This window comes from Girardinichthys multiradiatus, chromosome 2 (assembly GCF_021462225.1).
Source record: "Girardinichthys multiradiatus isolate DD_20200921_A chromosome 2, DD_fGirMul_XY1, whole genome shotgun sequence".
Taxonomy (NCBI): domain Eukaryota; kingdom Metazoa; phylum Chordata; class Actinopteri; order Cyprinodontiformes; family Goodeidae; genus Girardinichthys; species Girardinichthys multiradiatus.
Window position 1 is genome coordinate 20,807,723 of NC_061795.1, and position 22,575 is coordinate 20,830,297.

Genomic DNA, 22,575 nt, shown 5'->3' on the forward strand with positions numbered 1-22,575 from the left:
GACAGTTAATATTAGAACTGATGATCTATGTTGAAAGATATGTGACTGGAAAGTCACTTTAAGAAACTGTTGCCTAATACGACAAGGACCAACTTGTAGGTCACATTAAGGGAAAAAAATGTATCAGTACATTTTTTTTTTTCTTTTCCGCTTACGCTTTTACGTTTCAAAATGATTCATTTTTTTATCCAAAACCACATTTTTTGTTTCTGGTTGTTCCTGACTATTAGTGCCCTCTGGGGCCCCCTAGTGGATAGTTGAAGGGAACTAAAAGGAAGTTCTTCAACACGTCTCAGGTGACTGGAGCTGGTCCGATCAACTGGGTCGAAATATTACAAATGCTGTTCGATCCAGAGACAAAGAAAGGGCCTGCATTTGACTCGGTTAACTCCTACTGAGCGGACGGTGGAGTGTCTCCGGACATGAAGGATTTGTTTTGCACTCCAGGTTTTATTTTAAAGGCGAAGTGAATGAGGACAGAATAAGCGCAGGTAAGCGACGAACGTCTTTTTATTGGTTAACGATCGGCTTGTGACAGCTGTCCCCACTGAGCTAATGTAATCTGAGAAGCGCTTAGTTTAGTTTTACTAATATTACAAAACTAAGAACTTTTTAAGAGTAGAAGTTTGTGTTTTTTTCTCTTCTGTAGTCTGTATATGTGTTTTATTTGACTATTTTTAGAAAAGAAAAGAAAACAATACCCTGCTCTATTAAGTACATATTATCTCTCTAATTTAATAGACTGCTAGAATCCAACTGTCAAAACAACTGACTGTATTTCTTTCTTGTCACCTGCAGATTACAACCCTCCTTTGTTAATTCGTGATAGATTTAATCTCATTTAGCTGTTCACACCGTGTCATGGTCAACAGGGAACTCTCTGACAGCTACATCCCTTTCTGACAGCAGGGCAGAATGTTTTTCTAACCTGCACAAATGAATTTGGGACACTAGTTCAGCCAGATGTACTAGTTTGTTTTGACACTCCCTGTACCCCTTCCTCTTCAGCTTGCCTCCCACTTCTTCATCTCCCATCTGTCCTCTTCCTCCTGCCTGCTATGAGGCATATTACTGTGCTGAGGGGTGACAAAAGAAAGCCATGTGATGTTTAAACCCTCTTCACAGGGGCTCTTTAAGGTGGTTGTACATTAAGTTCTTTCGAAGTTGGGATTAGTAGATTTACGAAGTGAGCAGTGAGGCCAGCGTTTTTCATTTTTTTGCTGTAGACTCCAAACATTTGGGTTTAAGATGAGAGGATGACTAGCAGACAAGAGATCAATACTTGTTTTTCCAGGTATTTACATCTGGATGTAATACACAACTAAGAATTAAACATTATTTTTAATGAAACACCAAATCATCAAATGTTTACCTGAGCAGATGAATAGGAACAAATAAACCTAATATAGATTACAGTTAATTATACTTGATAACTAATTTTAAATAATTTCACTTGAAATAATTGTGACCCACTGATTTCACCAAACGTTTCAGCCTCTTTCAGCTGTTGTTTGTTGTTAGGGTTACTCCTTTCAGGCCCCTCTTTGGCAGATAAAATGCATGCATTGTGGATACAGATTACTTTATTCAACAGACTCATGGTCCACAAGAAAACAACAACACGACATATAAAAAAGAGAAGAGAGAAGAAAAAAAAAATTATAAAAGACTTGCATACCAATGTTTCCACAGAGCCGACTGGTATCTTAGCGTACTAAGAGATGGATGTGAAAACATTACAATAAGACTGTTCAATGAGCTGCACAAACGACACATACACTTATATATCAGATTTCTCACAAGTGCCTGGAATGTTCTGACATGTGCATCAAAAAACATCTCACTTGCTCTGCTGAACCTGGGTTTCTTGAGCAGAATTCTCAAAGAGTCATCATAGGCAGCCTTAAGCTTCTGCATGCTTTTTTAAATTTATACCACAAAGGAGCTGTATACAAGGATGTACAGTAAGCTTTAAATAGGCTTATTTTTACCTCATCAGTGCACATATGGAATTTCCTCCCCAGAATGTTGGCCTGTGCGTACAACATGCGACACTGCCGATAAATGTCATCATCATCACAGAGTTGGTCTGTGATGTAGTGACCCAGATATTTAGTTTTGAAACAAACATTTAACTTTTGCCCTGACAGAAAAAATCAGGGAAGCAAAGTTGTTTGTCAGCTTTAGTCCTACAAACTAGTACAACAGTTTTCTTAGCATTATACTGCACATCAAAACTCAACCCATAATCAGAGCAGATGTTCAGTAACTGCTGAAAACCTGCACTGCTGGGTGAGAGGACAGCCAGGTCATCAGCATACATGAAGTGATTGACCAACGTATCACCAATCATACATCCAGTTTTACAGGGGTTCATTTCTTGTGACAGGTCATCCATATACAAGTTAAACAAGGCAGGCGAAAGAAGTCCACCCTGACGCACACCAAAGGAAGCAGAGATGTCATTGCCCCATTTTACATGCATTTTCTGGTTAGAGTACCAGTAAACTAAAATTCATGTAATAATATCTAGAACACCTCTCTGTTTTAATTTGTCAAATAACTTAAAGTGGTTGACACGATCAAAGGCCTTAGAGGCATCAATAAACCCAATTAACACCGATGAATTTTTCCTTAGATATGCTCTTGATGCTTCTTTTAGGCCATAAATACAGAAATCAGTTCCCAACAAGGCTTTAAAACCAAATTGATTATCTGTTGTACTAATAAACTGATTGTGCCGACCAAGCAGGATTTTTTCTAATACTTTAGATATCATGCTAGCTAAAGCTATTGGTCTATAATTATTAAGGCTACCAACCTTACTAGCTTTGTCCTTAATTACCGACACAAGGGTAACAGATAATAAGGAATCAGGCAATTGCCCATGGGTCATAAACCCAGAAAAACACATTGCAAGTAGCACAGCCACTTTTTGGCTAGCATATTTCAGATGTTCTGCTGTAATGCTATCAGAACCTGTTGCCTTATTCTCACACAAATACACTATAGCCTGCTGGACTTCACTAGGGGTTATTATAACCGCATCACTCTTAGCAATGTTTCCCAGTCGATAGGGTTCACTTTTTACACAATTAAATAAGGCAGAATAGTGCTGTCTCCATAGATCTGCTATATTATGAGCCCCAGATATGCCCTCTATGGCACTGGGGAGTAATGCAGCAGACCTGTTTAAGGTTCTGACATCATTCCAGAAGCCAATGGCATTATTACAAAGCAGTTTTTCAGCCATGGAGTCTGCTCTCATGTTCTGCTCACATTTAGAAATGTATCGAATGGCATATTCAAATTTTGCACTGGTGAGTTTTTTATAATCTAGGAGAGTCCTTTCTCTTGGTCTACCTGCTTGTACCCACATCTTATATGCCTGTTTAGCTTCTGCATGATATCCTGCTACATGTTTATTCCAACCTGGCCTTATGTTATTTGCCTTTCTGCATGTAAGGTATGGTCTTGTACTCTCATACAAAGCATCCACAATGCCATCATACATAGTATGAAGGTCAGTACAGTGAGAAATATCACTGCAATTAACATCTGAGCACATAATAGATTGAAGAGGAAGACTTATTTTACTCAAAAGAAGATCAGTTTTCATATGATATGCTAATATGTCATCTTTAGATAGTCTAGACCATTTGAACTTAACTGTGGGGGCATCATTTGCCCCCCATATAAACTCTGGAAGACGTTTAATATCCAGCATCATTGAAAATGGAACATGATCTGACATAGAATACTCATATAAGATTTCTATTGATTTTACAACAGCATGGGCACCAGCAGAGCTAATGCAATGATCAACCCATGACGTTGTGTGCCAAGCTTCACTTATATACAGGTCCTTCTCAAAATATTAGCATATTGTGATAAAGTTAATTATTTTCCATAATGTCATGATGAAAATTTAACATTCATATATTTTAGATTCATTGCACACTAACTGAAATATTGCAGGTCTTTTATTGTCTTAATACGGATGATTTTGGCATACAGCTCATGAAAACCCAAAATTCCTATCTCACAAAATTAGCATATCATTAAAAGGGTCCCTAAACGAGCTATGAACCTAATCATCTGAATCAACGAGTTAACTCTAAACACCTGCAAAAGATTCCTGAGGCCTTTAAAACTCCCAGCCTGGTTCATCACTCAAAACCCCAATCATGGGTAAGACTGCCGACTTGACTGCTGTCCAGAAGGCCACTATTGACACCCTCAAGCAAGAGGGTAAGACACAGAAAGAAATTTCTGAACGAATAGGCTGTTCCCAGAGTGCTGTATCAAGGCACTTCAGTGGGAAGTCTGTGGGAAGGAAAAAGTGTGGCAGAAAACGCTGCACAACGAGAAGAGGTGACCGGACCCTGAGGAAGATTGTGGAGAAGGGCCGATTCCGGACCTTGGGGGACCTGCGGAAGCAGTGGACTGAGTCTGGAGTAGAAACATCCAGAGCCACCGTGCACAGGCGTGTGCAGGAAATGGGCTACAGGTGCCGCATTCCCCAGGTCAAGCCACTTTTGAAGCAGAGACAGCGGCAGAAGCGCCTGACCTGGGCTACAGAGAAGCAGCACTGGACTGTTGCTCAGTGGTCCAAAGTACTTTTTTCGGATTAAAGCAAATTCTGCATGTCATTCGGAAATCAAGGTGCCAGAGTCTGGAGGAAGACTGGGGAGAAGGAAATGCCAAAATGCCAGAAGTCCAGTGTCAAGTACCCACAGTCAGTGATGGTCTGGGGTGCCGTGTCAGCTGCTGGTGTTGGTCCACTGTGTTTTATCAAGGGCAGGGTCAATGCAGCTAGCTATCAGGAGATTTTGGAGCACTTCATGCTTCCATCTGCTGAAAAGCTTTATGGAGATGAAGATTTCATTTTTCAGCACGACCTGGCACCTGCTCACAGTGCCAAAACCACTGGTAAATGGTTTACTGACCATGGTATCACTGTGCTCAATTGGCCTGCCAACTCTCCTGACCTGAACCCCATAGAGAATCTGTGGGATATTGTGAAGAGAACGTTGAGAGACTCAAGACCCAACACTCTGGATGAGCTAAAGGCCGCTATCGAAGCATCCTGGGCCTCCATAAGACCTCAGCAGTGCCACAGGCTGATTGCCTCCATGCCACGCCGCATTGAAGCAGTCATTTCTGCAAAAGGATTCCCGACCAAGTATTGAGTGCATAACTGTACATGATTATTTGAAGGTTGACGTTTTTTGTATTAAAAACACTTTTCTTTTATTGGTCGGATGAAATATGCTAATTTTGTGAGATAGGAATTTTGGGTTTTCATGAGCTGTATGCCAAAATCATCCATATTAAGACAATAAAAGACCTGAAATATTTCAGTTAGTGTGCAATGAATCTAAAATATATGAATGTTAAATTTTCATCATGACATTATGGAAAATAATGAACTTTATCACAATATGCTAATATTTTGAGAAGGACCTGTAGGTATAACTTTCTGCAGGTAGCACGAGCTGACTGGACAATACAAAACTGTTATAATCACAAAACTGATGCATATGTTTAGCGAATGAAGAATATTCATCAGATATATCTGCATTCATATCACCTACTACATACACAGAGGTAAAATAATGGTTGTCAATAAAAGAGTTCAAAAAAGCAAGTCTATTCAAATAAATGTCTTCATTCTGAGGACACTCATATGGTATGTAAACATTAATAATGACAAATTCTTTGTTTCCAACTTTTTAAATGCACAGCAAAACACCAGTCAACACCAGTTCTGATGACATTTAAAACTGGACCCAGCTTTTTGTGCCATAGAATGGCTACTCCTCCTGCGATTCGCCCCCTCACTATACCCATAGAAAGATCCACAGTAGACTCACCAGCTCCACTGAAATAGTCATTAATGCAGTTCAGACTTCCCAAATCCTGTTTTGATAAAAAGGTTTCTTGTAAACAAAGAACATCACATTTTTGCAACAGTCTATCCACAACCAGACGTCGTGCTTTATCTCCAGCTGTTTTACCGACACGCAGTCCCCGGCAATTGTAAGAAATAACAAGTGGCATTGATGTTTATAGATTTTCTTGGCCCATCCAAAATCTTCCACTTCTTGCCCCTGATTAAAATTTTTTTGGTATGGTTATGTGGTTTGGATCATTATCTTGTTGCATATTGAATATCTCCCTATAAGTTAGTGTCCTGCATGGTTTAGAAGTGTCCCTACGCCAACACAGGTTAATAAGTCACATAGCGACCTTATCTGCATTTCATGAAGGTCTGCAGAAGCCGCGTAATGCATCATACACTTGATCTGTTGAACCTGGGAACATCTTGGACATTCCTGTGTTTGATTATCAATAAAGATTAACGAGCCTGTCCCAGAAGAAGCCATGCCAGCCCAAACTATATTACCTCTGCTGTGTTTCACATATAAGCTGGTATGTTTGAGAACATGCGCAATTTTGTTTCTCCAAATCTTAGCCTTTCCATCACTTTGTACAAGTTCATTTTCTCTCAGTTGGTCAATTTAACTTTGATGTCTTGTTTCATGTTCATCTTTTCATTTCAAACCCAAATGTTTGCAGTTCACAATAAAAATATAGACACTGACTCTACTATAATAATACCTATGGTAAGAAATGGTAAACTGATTTTGCCACAATTTCCTATAAACTTGTTTGCATATTTCTCTCCAGTTATGAGATGTCTGGTGTTTTCTTGCATGCCATTTAAAGTCCCTTTCTACTTCTTTTCTGTCCCCAGGAATGGAAAAGCCACCTATAGCCCCAAAGCCAAAGTTTATTTCCAACCAGAGGCCAGTCCTGTCTCTTTTAGTACCCAGAAGAGATGGCCTCTCACCTCTATCTACTGGCACACCAAGGATGGTCAAACCAGTGCTCTCTCCAAAGCCCTGCTTGTCTAAACTCCCCACTGCCTTAGAGTCCAAGCCCCCGATTTTGAAGAGTACGCAACAAAAATCTGCTTTGGAAACCCATCGGACGGTCGTCAATCCAAATTCTCACAATGGGATTCCACATAGCAAGAAGCCTGACTGGGATTATATTATTCCTATTTGCTTGTGCAGCCAAGAAAACTGCACATGCATCAACCACATGAAGCTCGAGCTGAGGAAAAACGAATTTGAAGCATCACACAGTGTCGAGACTGAAGAAAACAAAAAGACTGCTCCTATACCTCGGGTGTCTCAGGAAAATAACCAAGAGAAAACAAGCAATGCCAAGTCCCAAGTGATGAACAACTCCTTAAACAATGGTCACATCGTGAATCATGATAAAGATAATAAGACCCAAAACCAGAACACTGACTCTAACACCTTTAGTCCTGAACAGGCTGTTGGGCCATCTCTCAGAACATGGAGTGATAGCAAAGATATCCATGCAATACATCAAGATGTACCTGGAACAGGACAACAGGGTGGTAGTCTTGGCTCAGAGCGAACCATTATGCCACAACCCAGATTTCCCCAACCAGTCCTTAGGAAGCCTCACCCTGTCCCTGTTCCACGGAAACCCAGGAGATATGTTCCAGCTCACCAGGAAAAGGATGTGGATGAAAATGCTATCCAGGAAAGGAAGGAAGTAAGTGTCAAAGAGGTGGAGGTGTCATCAGACGAAAAGGGAGGCTCTTTCCTGTCTGCCAGCTTACCCAGCAATGAAATTAGTCCACCCGTTTTTCTGTCTGCAAGGTGGGCCTGTCCACCACCAGTCCCTCCTTCCAGGAAAAAACCTTTACTAACTAACCCCTTGAAAGCACCTTTCTCCGCTACGCAGACGCCTTCTGAGGATATGAATGTTGAAGATTCGAGTAGGGGCAGCAGCATCCATGAGATGGAGTTATGTGTTGACAGTAAGGCTGACGAGTTGCAGAAGAAAGTCGTGGATGATCAGGTAGAAAGGTATCCTCTGCCCCCTAAGACTTTGCTTGGTCCACCTGAACTCAAAGATCTTCCAACAATCATTTTGCCAGCAAAGGACAAATGGATAGGGGACAAAATGCCAAGGAAGCATCGTAGAAACAACAGCACGTTGGGACTGGTTGAGAAGAAGAAATCCATCGAAGATAAAGGTATAAATAAATTAGAGGACTTTGAGGCAATGCAAGCCAATACTTTACCAGATGAAGTATCAAAGGAATTAATGCGAAGGGAACTGCCTTTACCTCCACATGAGAAATCAGACAATAAACCTGTAACATCTGGAAACATCAAGCCTTCACGTACTAGCCTCACCAAAATGAAAGCCAAGTCATTTTCTACTGCTGACTTCATTTGCTCTGAAGGACAGAAGAGAAACTCCTTCAGGAAAATCCTAGAACGGAAACTCGGCAAGAAGACATTACCAAAGGAGACAGCAATATCAGGCCAGACTCCTGAATCCACAGGGAAGGATTCTGTACCAAATCCTCAAGGGGATCAATATGAGAGATTGCCAGCATTTCTTGGCAGTGACAGTAATTTTCATTATTCGCAAACTGGTGTTGAACAGAGCGTTGACGGAGAGGAGATTTACCCTGAGCTGCAGAAGTCTCCCATCTATGAAACCATTTCTCTATATTATGATATTCCAGATTACGAGAATGTATTTGTGGGAAAGGCTGGCTCTGCTCCTACAGCCTTCCACACAGAGGGCAGGCAGAGCTCTTTGTATGATGATGATGGGATTTATGAGGAACAGGACCCATATTTCTCCCTGGTGAAAAACTCACAACAGCATCAGACACCAACAGAATACGACAGGTAGATTTAATTTTAGTTATGTCCAATAATGTGTTATGCATGATGTCCCTGACAATTTCTGCTTGTTCACCTGCAAAATACTTGCTAAATTACAGAACCTGACTCACTCTGTTTTAAACATCTTGTAGATGCCCAAAAGATGACTAATCAAGACCAAATGTACAAAGAATTACTAGTATTCTAAACTAGATACTGTTTTTGGTAAGCTTGGCTCTGGTTGATGAGGGTAGAAAAAAAGAACATCAAGGGAAGCAAATAGAGACATTATAAGAAGACGAGGTGCCTTCAAGTTTGGTCTTGAAGTATCCCATAGTCTAGAGGGTTAAATAGTTTAAGACTACATCCCTAATTAGACATATAATTTAATATGGTGGGAGTTTCAGATTACCAGACAAAAAAGAGGACACAATTGACATTTTGGATCTTGTTGCAAATTCGAAGGCAGTTTAACATGTGTAGTGGGTTATGTGTACAACCATGTGTAGATTAATTAGGTATTTAGCCAACTGGTACACATAAACCAACAAATTGCAATTGTTATGCAAAAATGGCATACAGCCATTTGCCAAGAAGTAATACGTAGATAGTTTATCTGTGCACCACGTCATGGTGTTGAATGAAATACCTTCCTGTGTACCAACGTGATTTCCACCCATACAGTGCATGTTTACATTGAGGCTAACGCTCCACTGAAACACCTGTTTCACCTCTTAAAGAGCCAGTACATCTAAAAGACCTGATTCTGAGAAATGCATCCCTCAGATGTTACTACATTCTGATAGAGTTAATGTGCTACTACTGAGATAATCCAATCATGGGGACATTTAGTGAGCAAATGCTCCACCTATGCAACTGCATATGTTAGTTTTTATGAAGAAAACAATCAATACACCACAATTTTACTGTCTTTAGACATGCACACAATGCCTCTTGAAACATTTATTTAAATTCTAGCAATGTAATTATTCATAAACAAAGAGTAAGATCAACTTGTGATAATATGGGACCATTATGATTCAAATCTCAGACCAGTGGTGGACGATGTTTCACTGAATAATGAAAAATGTTTGAGATTTTAAATGAGATGCAAATAAGCTGAGATCAGAGCAGAGACCCCCACCCAGCGCTCTAGATGCTCTAAAACAATGCAGTGATCTACAGTGTCAAATGTTGAGTGTAGTGCAATGGGTAGAGCAGGCACACCATGTACAGTGGCTAACACTTCTCAATGCGTCTTGTCATCTAAACTAGGGGTACACCAATTGCAGTTTTCTGGCCTATAACTGATTAGCGATCTTTAAAAAGCCTGACCTGCCAATTCCAATTTTTTTTATGACTGACACTGTCAGGTGTTATAAGGTCACAATACACCTTTTAAAGTTCCAATCTTATTTTATTCAAAAACATTGAACAACACCCGTAAAACAATACAAATTTAACTGAACATGGGGCAGTGCTCTTAAATATAAATGAAACATTTAGAGCATTGCAGTTCCTTTAGTCTTTCATTTTTCACATTTTAAAAAGAAACAAAATTCGCCCAGTGGGCTAGACAAGTAGATAAGATCAGTGGAAAAGATCGGTTTCACATGTAAGTATTGGCCAATCACCAATCTCCCAAAATTAAGGACATCGGAGCCGATCAATCGGTGCACCCCTGATCTAAACTGTCAAATAAAGGCCACCAATGCCACACAAACCCTTAAAATGTGGCACAGAGATCCAATAATGTCACACAGTTGTTTGAGGCCGCAGATCAGGGTTGGTTCCGTGCTCTTGGTTTGCCCTAAAACCAAAGTAAATTACAGCAAATACAGGATTATTTGACAGGAATGACTGAAGTTGCTAAAATCCAACTGTTTCAAGTGTCTTAGCTAAAAACGAGGGGTTTGAAATTGGTCTTTAGTTCTTAGGATCTGTGGAAGCACCAGGTTTTCTAACAAGCCGTAAAACTGCATGCTCAAAAACTGTTGGGTCTCAACCAGAAATCAGAGAATTATTTATGATGGGAAGGAACTGAAAGACCAGTTGTGTTGAACAACTCTTTCAAAAGATGTAGAGATAGTGGTTTAAGGGGGTAAGAGGAGAGTTTATTGTTCGATACTGTTTTTAATTAAATCAGAGGGAGATTGGAGAGACGTGATTATGGGTGGCATTTAGCATTGGAGTGTTAACTACCAAGGCATCACTGGAGAGTACGAATGGGGCAGTAAGACCTAAATAAAGATAATTGAATACCTGGTGGGACAAATGTGGAAGCATTTGAGACTTTTTAATGCCTAAAATTGAGTTCATTCTGTTTAAAGCGTTTAAAGACCATGCAGAAGTCCTCCATGCAGCACCCATCATATTTTTGACTCACTTGGTGTTATAAGTTTAACAAATGAAGAAACTCATTCAGTGTAATCTCCCACTGAAAATATGTATTGCCCAACCAGTAATTTGATTACATTTATTCAATGGGAAAAATCCCCTGCTAAGATAGCTGTTTTTTAACTAACCAAAGCATTTCTTTGTAAAATGTTTTAGCAGAGTGCTAACGAACCTGTAATTAGTAACCTCACTGTTTTCCAGAGGTATAGATATGATGTGACACAGACCCCATTTCTTTAAGGCACTGATCAAAATAGGGAAAACAAGAGGGCATGCCATTTAAGTAGGGCAGATGTGGGCTGATCTTCATAGGAGTACATAAATAACAAACAAAAAAAAGAAATGTTTCAGGTCAGGTGATTAAAGCAAATACATGGGACCCCATTGTGAATGTAGTTCAAACAAAGAAGATTTTCTTCAAGTCATTTCTGGCCCTATGAAGGTTCTCATCACACTTTCTTATACCAGGCTGTGTTAGTCAAAGCTTATCAAGGACCAAACTTTGGAAGCCCAAACTCTGGAAGCTAAACTAATTTCCAAAGGTCTAACTTTGAAAACTGGAGCAAAATGATGGATTTATATTAAGACTTTTTGCACATCTCTACTAAATGTTTCAGTAATTGGGAATGGCACTGTAGGAATTAATGTATTTGCTGAAACTTTGTTTATAGCTCTGTGTTATCAGAAGTGAATTTCGTATTTAAAGCTGTCAGCCAGAGCAGTTAGGTGTTAGTTTTTTTACTACTTGTGAACGTGTGGTACTAGTATTGCAAGGAATGCATGTGTGCACGCAAATTCTTCTAAGAATGAACATTGAATAAAAGCCTGTTGGGTCTCTGCTTTGTATGGTCAAATGTGCCTCTTTTTTTGAGGTTCAAACTGAGTAATAGACACATGCTAATAAGGGTCCTGAGCAGATCCCAAACAAAGAACGGTCACAGTTAAGTGCAAAAGCTAAAATAAACATGACCAAGTATGAACTAAAGACTCTCAGATCTCAGCTGTAATGGTTTTCTGTAGTTGTTGTTAAGGGTGGTGCCGCAGTTTCAGTTTCAGATGCAGCGCTCCTTCAGGGAATTGTGGAATTTTAGACACAAGTTGCATCTTCAAAGCAGTTTCTTCCACTTTAATCTTTAAAGCTGCAACCATGGCACAGGTACTGTGTCATGGTTAGTGATATATGCCTGGTTTATGTCTCCAAGACACCTGTTGGGTTTGGCACTATGTAGCCAAATTAGCGTGCTCTGACTATACACAAGCAGCCGGACTGGCATTAGTGGGGCGTGACAGTAATAAGTGATTATCATTTCAGGGGTTTTTTCTTTCATGCTATGTTTGGTTTTGGTGTATGTTTGTAAAACTCCCTTTCGATTAAAGCAGGAAATGTAAAAAGATAAAGAAGCTTTGTTTGCATGTGGGCAATTTATCAGATAATGTGCTTTAGCAAGTGTTGTCATTTTAAATCTTCCCTCATCTACTATAAAGAGCCTGGTTTCTTTCCTGTTCGCTATGTGCATGTTTAAATATGTGTTCATCAGCCTCTAAAGTTTGCTAATCTGTGTATTCACATGTTTATTTATGCATTATTTTATCAGTAACTCAGCTGATGAGGAGGTGGCTTTTATTAACGAGACTTTTTCCGACGATGACATCACAGTCGACACCTCTGATGAAGAGGATGGAGATGATGGCAGTTGCAACTCAAGTAAAGATGACCCTGAGCATCTAGAGGAGAGTATGGTGAGGTTCAGACATTGTTAATCATGTGTATCAAGAATCACCTCACATCATTTGTTCATCTTTTCTTGTCATTGTGCACCTCAGCACTGGAAAGGAAGCTCTGCATGAACATTCTCTGCTGCACTGCATGCGCTTATTGTCTGTAACAGAGAAATGTATAACGTGCTAAATCAAAGTCTGGTTCTGCATCTTTGGTAGGTGCAGAGTAGAAGGAAGAAAAGCAAGATACAACACATCGCCACAGAAATCATGACCTCCGAGAGTGTGTAAGAGTTTAATGTTTTTATTGTTCTTCAGATATATTTTCTAGCTTATGCAGTGCCTTGCAAAAATATTCATATCCCTTGAACTTTTTAACATTTGTCACATTCCAAACCACAAAATAGCAAAAAAATCTGAAAAGTGTTGTGCATTTGTAGTCAGCACCCTTTACTCTGATAGCCCTAAATAAAATGAGCTGCAACCAATTTATTTTAGGAGTCACCTAATAAGTAAATAGTGTCTAATTTAATCTCAGTATAAATCCAGCTGGTTAGCGAAGGTCTCAGAGGTTTGTTGGAGAACATTAGTGAACAAACAGCATCACAAAGACCAAGAAATAAACATCATCCAAAAAAAAGAGTATGCAGAGTACTACAAACCTACCAAGGCATGGATGTCCACTTAAACTGGCAAGTCGAGCAAGGAGACCAGAAATCACAGAAACAGCCCAGAACCCCATGGTAACCCTGGAGTAAGAGGAATGCAGCGATCCACAGTCCAGGTGGGAAAATCTGTCAAAATGACAATTAGTTGTGCACTGTACAAACCTGACCTTCATGGAAAACTGGCAAGAAGAAAGCCAGTGTTGAATTAAAGCTGTTGGAAGCCAGGTTTAGAGTTTGCTATAAGCTACATGGGAACATAGCAAATTTTGTGCTCTCTTTAGTTTTGACTGAAATTATGCCTTTTGGCCTGCGTGCAAATGCTATATGGCAACAAAACCAACAGTGAACATCACTCTGAAGAGACAGGTGGAGCTAAATACAAGGCAACCCTGAAATAAACTGTTTAGAAGCTGCAAAGACCTGAGATGGGGCGATGGGTCACCTTTCAGCCACATAACGACCAAACAACTGCATACTGAAGTTGCAAATGCACCTTTGTATATATGTATATTTAAGGACATAAAGAAATATGCACAAATATATTTAAAATGTATTTAAAAACCCAGAGAGCAAAGTGTACCGGAGTCAAATTCCTTGTTTGTATGTACGAACTTGGCAATAAAGCTGATTCTGATTCTGAAATGCACAGGCTGAGCTACGATGAAAAGTTTTAGAATTTGTTAGAATGGCCCAGTCCAAGTCCAGACATAATACCAACTGAGAATGTGTGGCAAAACTGGAAAATTGATGTTCATAAGACACGTTCCATCTGAGCTTGAGCTATTCTGCAATGAAGAAAGGTCCAGACATTCAGTCTCTAGATGTGCAAAGCTGGGATATACACATAGAGACATACAGCTGTAACTGCAGCACAGGATGTTCTACAAACTACTGACTTAGGGGGCTGAATATGCAAGCCAAACCTTCCAGATTTTATTTGTAGAAAGGTTTGGAAACCCTGTATAGTTTTACCTTCCACTTAAAAGTTATGCACTTTTACACAAAATCCAAGTTAAGTCCAAGTTTTGAAATATCTCTTCCTATTCACTGGATCAAATGTAGCAACTTAACAGAAATTTCAAATAATATCCAGAGAAGAGGCTTTTGCTTCAGAGACGGATTTTATCAAACGTTTTAGATGCTGTTTTACTTTATAAATATGTGTATAATAATTCATTTAACCTATTTTTATTAGTGTAACAAGCACAATTAAGCAACAAGCATCAACTGATGCTAGCTCAGTTTGTACGGAAAAATAGATATCTAAAATTATTTCTGGAAAGGATTCTAAATAATACTTGTTTAGTCTTAAAAGAAGCTCCTCACTTGCTGATTGTAACATTGTTTTGTTTTTCTCCTTTCCTGTTTCTTGTAGGTTTGTGGATGTACTCAAGCTGCTACATGTTGTAAGTAACCACAAATGTCAGCTAAATAGCTTTCATGTCCACATAAAACCACCTTTGTTTTTGCTGTTACAATAACAGGGTGTGATGTTTTTCTGTTTGTGTTGCACCGAGCCCCTCTCTGCCTGAGCTCATTTGCTCCAGATGTGTTTCATGAGTAGAGAAATGGGGGCACACCCTGAGCAGCCTAACCCCCTCAGCCCCCTTTCACATTCCTCTTGATGTTCCCCAGACTGAGTAAAATCCGATGGAAGTAATTCATTCTGGGTTATTTAGACAGATGAACCTCTTCATGTTTGGAGAAATTTAAGGCACAGACAGATGATTATGGGTTTCCCTGCAGCAGATCCTGTAAAGTGTTTGCTGTAAATGACAAAGAACAAGACAGACAAGTAATATCTACCTTGCTCCTTCATACCTTGAGTCCTAACTCTAAAGTTGTTTTGCTTAAACCTCCTCTGATATAAAACGTCATGAATGTATTTAAAAAATAGCTCATAGTTAAACTTACAACACAACCAAACTGACAAATCAGACAGGTTTAATATCCAATTCAAAAACAAATGAAAACTAAAGCGTGATTTAATATTTATGCTAAATAAGAGCTGAAATGCGAAGGGCAATGCTAAACCTGCAGCTAGTGTCATTTGTTTAGTCAATATTCACATCAGAATTCATTTAGGACAAGGGCAAAGTGTATGTTTGAGTCCAGCATATATTATTGTTTTTTTAGTATTGTTTGTGTATTTGACCAACTGTACCCCCACAGATTTTGGATTCCCTTTTTGATTGTCTCTTTGTCTAAGAGACAACATCTGGACACTGAAAACCCACTGAGGTCACTTTCAGATTAAACTGTAGTGGTGGTCTGTCTTGTTTCAGACTTAGATGTCTTGAAGTTCTTCACTTTGAACTTAGAACTGGTTGACGCCCTTGGAAGAACTTACCGAAGTTTCAAACAGATGTGTTCACAAATGTGACAAAAAATAGGAGTCTTGCAGAGCGACTCTCAAACATGTAAAACAGATGCCCTGTTTTCTGGTGAAAAGTGAAAAGTTTAGTTGCTTTTCTACTGTTTATTTACATGACAGCGGCACACGTTTTCTCAGAAAATGGCACAATTTTAAAAAAGGGTTTCCGAGTGTGATGGTTTGAAAACGTCCTGGTCTCCGTTGTTGTGTAGACCGGAAAAATGCAATCTTTCTTATGGGAAAGCCCTAGCTCAATGTGCACATGCACAACATAATGGCTGCTGAACAGTTGAAAAGCTATAGAAGACGAAGATATCAACATAACAATGGTGGATTGCAGAGTACTTACTTGTACTGCTGACTCTTTTAAATCTAGCAACGGTTCTCCAACAAAGTGCAAATTTTCTCCCCTGCTTTGTAAGCAGGAATTGTTTGTACATGTTGAGTTTCAAAGAACTCAACTACATGTACAAACTTTCATTTCAACAACATTTTAAAACATTTCCACAAACACTGGAACAACATTCCATCAGGGTATGTAACCTCCACCTAGGTGTGTGGTGGGGAATCACACCATCTTTACGTCTCTGCTGTTTCCTCATAAACGGAGATTGTAATGTAATTAAAACTTTCTTGTGTAGACGTGATAACAAACTGAAAAAGAAAATCCAGTTTTCAATGGATCGTTGTCGTGTAAACACGTTTATCACAACCAAATCTCGAGAGGGTCATCAGGCTAAATGGCTACTAAAGGTAACTATGTCTGTGATCTGTTAGCTTGTAATCAGTGTGTGTGCATAACTGGTCAGTGAGTTTCTGGGCTCCTGACAGAACCTTGCATCTTTCATCCAGTGCTGCAATGGTGTTTCTGGTTTCTGAGTCATGGGGAAATTAAAATAATTGTCAAAGGATCTGTGGGAAAAGGTAATTGAACTGTATAAAACGGGAAAGGGATATTAAAGGATATCCAAGGAACTGAGAATGCCAGTCAGCAGTGTTCAAACTCTAAAAAGTGGAAAAAGAGGGAATATATTGAAACCAACCCACAGTCAGGTAGACAAATAGAAATTTCAGCAACAACTGCCAGGAAAATTGTTTGGGATGCAAAGAAAAACCCAGGAATAACTCCAGCTGAAATACAGGACTCTCTGAAGAAAAGTGGTGTGACCGTTTCAAGATGCACAATAAGGAGGCACTTGAAGAAAAATGGGCTGCATGGTCGAGTTGCCAGAAGAAAGCCTTTACTACACAAATATCACAAAGTACTTCACAAAGTATCCCATTTACAAAACACCAGACAAGCCTCAACATTTCTGCAACAAAGTCATTTGGATTGATGAGACTTTTTGGCTACAACCATCAACGTTATATTTGGAGAGGAGTCAACAAGGCCACTGATGAAAGGTACAATATTCCTACTGTGAAACATGGAGGTGGATCGCTGATGATTTGGGGATGTGTGAGCTACAGAGGCACAGGAAACTTGGTCAAAATTGATGGCAGGATGAATGCAGCATGTCCAGAAAATACTGGAGGACAATTTGCACTCACCAGCCCGGAAGCTGGCCACGGGACGTACTTGGACATTCTAACATGACAATGATCCAAAAACACAAGGCCAAGTTGACCTGTCATTGGCTACAGCAGAACAAAGTGAAGGTTCTGGAGTGGCCATCTCAGTCTCCTGACCTCAGTATCATTTGAGCTACTCACTGGAGCTCAAATGGGCAGTTCATGCAAAACGGCCTGGAAATTTGCAGGAACTGGAGGCTTTTTGCAAAGAAGAATGTGCAGCTTTACCATCACAGAAAATATTCATTCACAACTGCCACAAGAGACTCCAAGCTGTCATTGATTAAGGGGGGCAAAACATGGTATTACTAACTGGGGTATGTACATTTTTGATCAGGGTCATTTAGGTGGTGTCTGTTGTCATCGTGGTTTTAAAAAGAGGAAACACAGTTCTTTCACAATAAATGGTGTCACACAATTAACCATGAGTGAAAATAATAGTTTTTTGTGTTATCATTCATATTCACTGAAAAATGGCCAAAACTTCTGTTTTTGTTTGTTTTTATTTAATTTAATTTAATTAATGGCCTTCATTTCACAGTTTAATACACAGAATAGGGGTCAGAGAGAGAAGAGGAAGACATGCAGTAAATGTCCCAGATGAGGATTCAAACCCAGGACATGTGTACCGAGGACTGAAAACCTCTGTACTCTCTTTGCCAAGCAGCACGGCTATTTTGGTTTAGTCAGGGGTAGGCATTAGTCTGTATGAGGATCTCATGGTAAAAAAAATTCCCATAGGTTTATGGTATTTACACAATTTAAAACAAAAATGTAAAATATGTCATTTTATTTAAAGTTGGTAAACAAGTTTTTCCTCCATCTAAAATAGTGTAATACATTGATCATAACAGTCATAACTAAATATTTACTATTAATTCATTATTTTAATTTTAATACAAAGCTAAAGCAAAAATACCAAATAAACACCTGCTACATTTAGTAGTAGTTTTGAAGTAAAATTGCTTATTGGGCAGAACATTAAACCTTTTGCCATTCTGTTCCTTATGCAGTAACAGTAGCTAATTAATTAGTTAGGCTGTCAGCTCTGGTAGCTAGCCTACAGTCAGCTGCTTAACAGACATCCAGCCCATAGCTTGCCAGCTGTCCTTTTGATACAGGATTACCATCTTATTAAAACAACTTTAGGCTGAAGAAACAGTATGATAGAAAATTTTCATAGATATAAAATGCCAGTTTAATGTCAGTAATCGACCCATTCCTAATCAGGGGTCATTATTTGTCATATTCATAAGAGTCAAATGGCCCAAATGGAAAACAACCCCAAAATAATTTAAAATAGGATATTATGCAAAGTTTTCAGAAAATAATACATAACTAATTTAAATTATACATGAGATTTGAACATTTTTGATTGTCTCCATAATTCATAAAACTATTGAACAAAGAAATATAAACTGATACACGATGGTTTAGGCACATGCGTAAGAAATAGTTTATTTACAAGTACTAAACGTAGGAATGGATGAAATGGAGGTAAATTGACTTGGAGTCCAACATTTCACAGTGTTAGCCTTTCATAGATGGGACTATTTTCCATTTCCAATTTAGTTAAGGGTTTAAATTATTTACCATTCATTGTACAGGTCCTTCTCAAAATATTAGCATATTGTGATAAAGTTCATTATTTTCCATAATGTCATGATGAAAATTTAACATTCATATATTTTAGATTCATTGCACACTAACTGAAATATTTCAGGTCTTTTATTGTCTTAATACGGATGATTTTGTCATACAGCTCATAAAAACCCAAAATTCCTATCTCACAAAATTAGCATATCATTAAAAGGGTCTCTAAACGAGCTATGAACCTAATCATCTGAATCAACGAGTTAACTCTAAACACCTGCAAAAGATTCCTGAGGCCTTTAAAACTCCCAGCCTGGTTCATCACTCAAAACCCCAATCATGGGTAAGACTGCCGACCTGACTGCTGTCCAGAAGGCCACTATTGACACCCTCAAGCAAGAGGGTAAGACACAGAAAGACATTTCTGAACGAATAGGCTGTTCCCAGAGTGCTGTATCAAGGCACCTCAGTGGGAAGTCTGTGGGAAGGAAAAAGTGTGGCAGAAAACGCTGCACAACGAGAAGAGGTGACCGGCCCATGAGGAAGATTGTGGAGAAGGGCCGATTCCAGACCTTGGGGGACCTGCAGAAGCAGTGGACTGAGTCTGGAGTAGAAACATCCAGAGCCACCGTGCACAGGCGTGTGCAGGAAATGGGCTACAGGTGCCGCATTCCCCAGACCTGGGCTACAGAGAAGCAGCACTGGACTGTTGCTCAGTGGTCCAAAGTACTTTTTTCGGATTAAAGCAAATTCTGCATGTCATTCGGAAATCAAGGTGCCAGAGTCTGGAGGAAGACTGGGGAGAAGGAAATGCCAAAATGCCAGAAGTCCAGTGTCAAGTACCCACAGTCAGTGATGGTCTGGGGTGCCGTGTCAGCTGCTGGTGTTGGTCCACTGTGTTTTATCAAGGGCAGGGTCAATGCAGCTAGCTATCAGGAGATTTTGGAGCACTTCATGCTTCCATCTGCTGAAAAGCTTTATGGAGATGAAGATTTCATTTTTCAGCACGACCTGGCACCTGCTCACAGTGCCAAAACCACTGGTAAATGGTTTACTGACCATGGTATCACTGTGCTCAATTGGCCTGCCAACTCTCCGGACCTGAACCCCATAGAGAATCTGTGGGATATTGTGAAGAGAACGTTGAGAGACTCAAGACCCAACACTCTGGATGAGCTAAAGGCCGCTATCGAAGCATCCTGGGCCTCCATAAGACCTCAGCAGTGCCACAGGCTGATTGCCTCCATGCCACGCCGCATTGAAGCAGTCATTTCTGCCAAAGGATTCCCGACCAAGTATTGAGTGCATAACTGTACATGATTATTTGAAGGTTGACGTTTTTTGTATTAAAAACAGTTTTCTTTTATTGGTCGGATGAAATATGCTAATTATGTGAGATAGGAATTTTGGGTTTTTATGAGCTGTATGCCAAAATCATCCGTATTAAGACAATAAAAGACCTGAAATATTTCAGTTAGTGTGCAATGAATCTAAAATATATGAATGTTAAATTTTCATCATGACATTATGGAAAATAATGAACTTTATCACAATATGCTAATATTTTGAGAAGGACCTGTATAGTAATTGTATTTGCTTTACACTGGAAAAAAGGCTCACATGTTTACCTGCTCACATATAAGGGCCATTTAGTAGAAAGGGTTGCCCCCCCTCCATTGTTTTATTGTTTTTTACATCCCTATTTTTAAGACAAAGGCGTGCAACCAAATGAGAAGATATTTGCAGAAAAAAGGTCATGAAATGAGAGCATAGTTGGAGTGAATCATGAGTGCATGAACAGGAAGTGGTTAAGTCCCTGTTGTCTGTGGAGGAAGGGTGTCCAGTAATGCAAAACAGTCACATATTCAGGTCTAAACAATGTTTGGAGAAAAAAAATGTCAAAATCCTCCAAACTGAACACTGCAGCCTTTTGCTCGCCTTGTTTTGGGCTGCGCGCAGTTTTATCAGAATGATTAACTCTGTTATCTGAACTCTCTGCAGAGTCATCCTTTTTTTATCCCCTGAAACATTAACGGTTTTTCTAGTTAGCTACCACATCATTTCCACGTTACCCAACTTTATCTGCATCAACTGTTTGAGCCGCAAATGATCACCACAGGAGCTGTTTGTTTGGCACCTGCCCTATAAACCATGTAAAAGACTCCACATCATCTGATTTGCTCAGTGGTGCCTCTGGCTTCTCTGCTTTCTCGCTTCAGTCCTGATTCATAGTTTGGGGAAATATAAGACTTCCTAATGTGTATCAGCTTGGGTCAGAAGAGTTCCTCTTTAGTCATCTTTTAAACTGAAAACTTTAGGATGTCTGAGTCATAGTTTCAAGGCAATGTTCAGTGATTTGCAGGGAGTACAATTCCTGAACCTCTAAAGTAATATAACACCAGGCCTAAAACCCCATTATTTAGCACAGCCTTGTCTTTCTGTGCGTACTTGCATGCGAATTCCAGGGTTGAATGTTGTCATTCTCTCTAACCTACAGGATTTCCGTGAAGCCGTGCGCAAGGCATCTCAGAACGGGAAGCCGGTGATTGAGGAACGTCTTCTCAATCAGATCCTGTACTACCTCCCTCAGTTGTATGAACTCAACAAAGACTTGCTTAAGGAGCTGACGCAGAGAGTTGCCAAGTGGTATAACATCACTTTATAATCAAATCTATTTAAGGCAGTGAATTCCACCAAATGCCAGGCTTTATAGCACCGGTTGTGTTCAGATTAATATCAGTCCAAAATCACTAACCAGATCTAGTATACATATATAAATATTTCTAGTAATATTTTTACATTTTGCCAATGGGTGTAATGCAGGACTAGACTTGCATGCCATTGGTTCTGTGTGTTTGAATCATTAGCTGAAAGGAGATGGAGTTGTGTTTTCTGAATACATGTGGAGTTCAATCAGTGAGGTCATCTATTCTGTGAAAAAACAGGTTGCCGTTGTTTGAAGATGAAGGCAGAAAAGTAGCCTACTTTGACAGAAAGAGGAAAACAGATGAAGAATTGCAGAAAATGATATGCCCAGGTAAAATGATCTCAAATGCTTTTAAGCGAAGACCATACAATTAGGAAAGAAAGTGGACAACTACCATTTGAATCTAAGAACAGCCAGCAAGGCAAAGACTCAGCCAATGATAAGCTCCAAGAGGGGTCAAAGAAGGTCTACAATTCCTGGGCAGGACTATCAGAACTAGAGGGTCCCTAAGCCAAGTTGTAAGCTAGAAACCCTGCCAAGGTAGAAAAAACATGCTGAAGAGGTTATGATTTCCCAAAGAACACACTTACTGGCCTAGAGAGAAATTGTGCAGCATTTTATGGATTGATAAAGCAAGATTGTTCTTTTTGGACCTAAAGGCCAATGATGGTGTGTGAGGCAACCTGAAAACATTGAATTAAGGCAACAGTTCACTGTGAAGCATGGTGGTTCAGCCATCATAACATGGAAATGTTTCTCGTGCAATAAAGGTTTTTATTGCATACCAGGCATCATCATTTCAAGCTGGTACAAAAT

General features: G+C 39.5%; 1 protein-coding gene and 1 long non-coding RNA gene across 2 annotated transcripts in view; one reads left to right on the forward strand and one right to left on the reverse strand.

The window, feature by feature from the left end:
• The first annotated feature begins 283 nt into the window (after positions 1 to 283).
• Positions 284 to 22,575, forward strand: part of LOC124880926 (FYVE, RhoGEF and PH domain-containing protein 6-like) — a 32,360-nt gene continuing 10,068 nt past the window's right edge. Inside the window, exons 1-6 of the mRNA XM_047386370.1 lie at positions 284 to 491; positions 6,761 to 8,753; positions 12,722 to 12,866; positions 13,065 to 13,132; positions 14,889 to 14,919; positions 21,550 to 21,698. Of these exons, the coding sequence (XP_047242326.1) occupies positions 6,763 to 8,753; positions 12,722 to 12,866; positions 13,065 to 13,132; positions 14,889 to 14,919; positions 21,550 to 21,698 (2,384 nt within the window). The 5' untranslated portion in view covers positions 284 to 491; positions 6,761 to 6,762. The remainder of the gene's footprint in view (positions 492 to 6,760; positions 8,754 to 12,721; positions 12,867 to 13,064; positions 13,133 to 14,888; positions 14,920 to 21,549; positions 21,699 to 22,575) is intronic.
• LOC124881259 overlaps positions 12,735 to 22,575 on the reverse strand; it is a 65,252-nt gene continuing 55,411 nt past the window's right edge. The window contains exons 4-6 of the long non-coding RNA XR_007041595.1: positions 13,512 to 13,639; positions 12,946 to 13,006; positions 12,735 to 12,851 (exon numbers count right to left, since the gene is read on the reverse strand). This is a non-coding gene — a long non-coding RNA (uncharacterized LOC124881259). The remainder of the gene's footprint in view (positions 12,852 to 12,945; positions 13,007 to 13,511; positions 13,640 to 22,575) is intronic.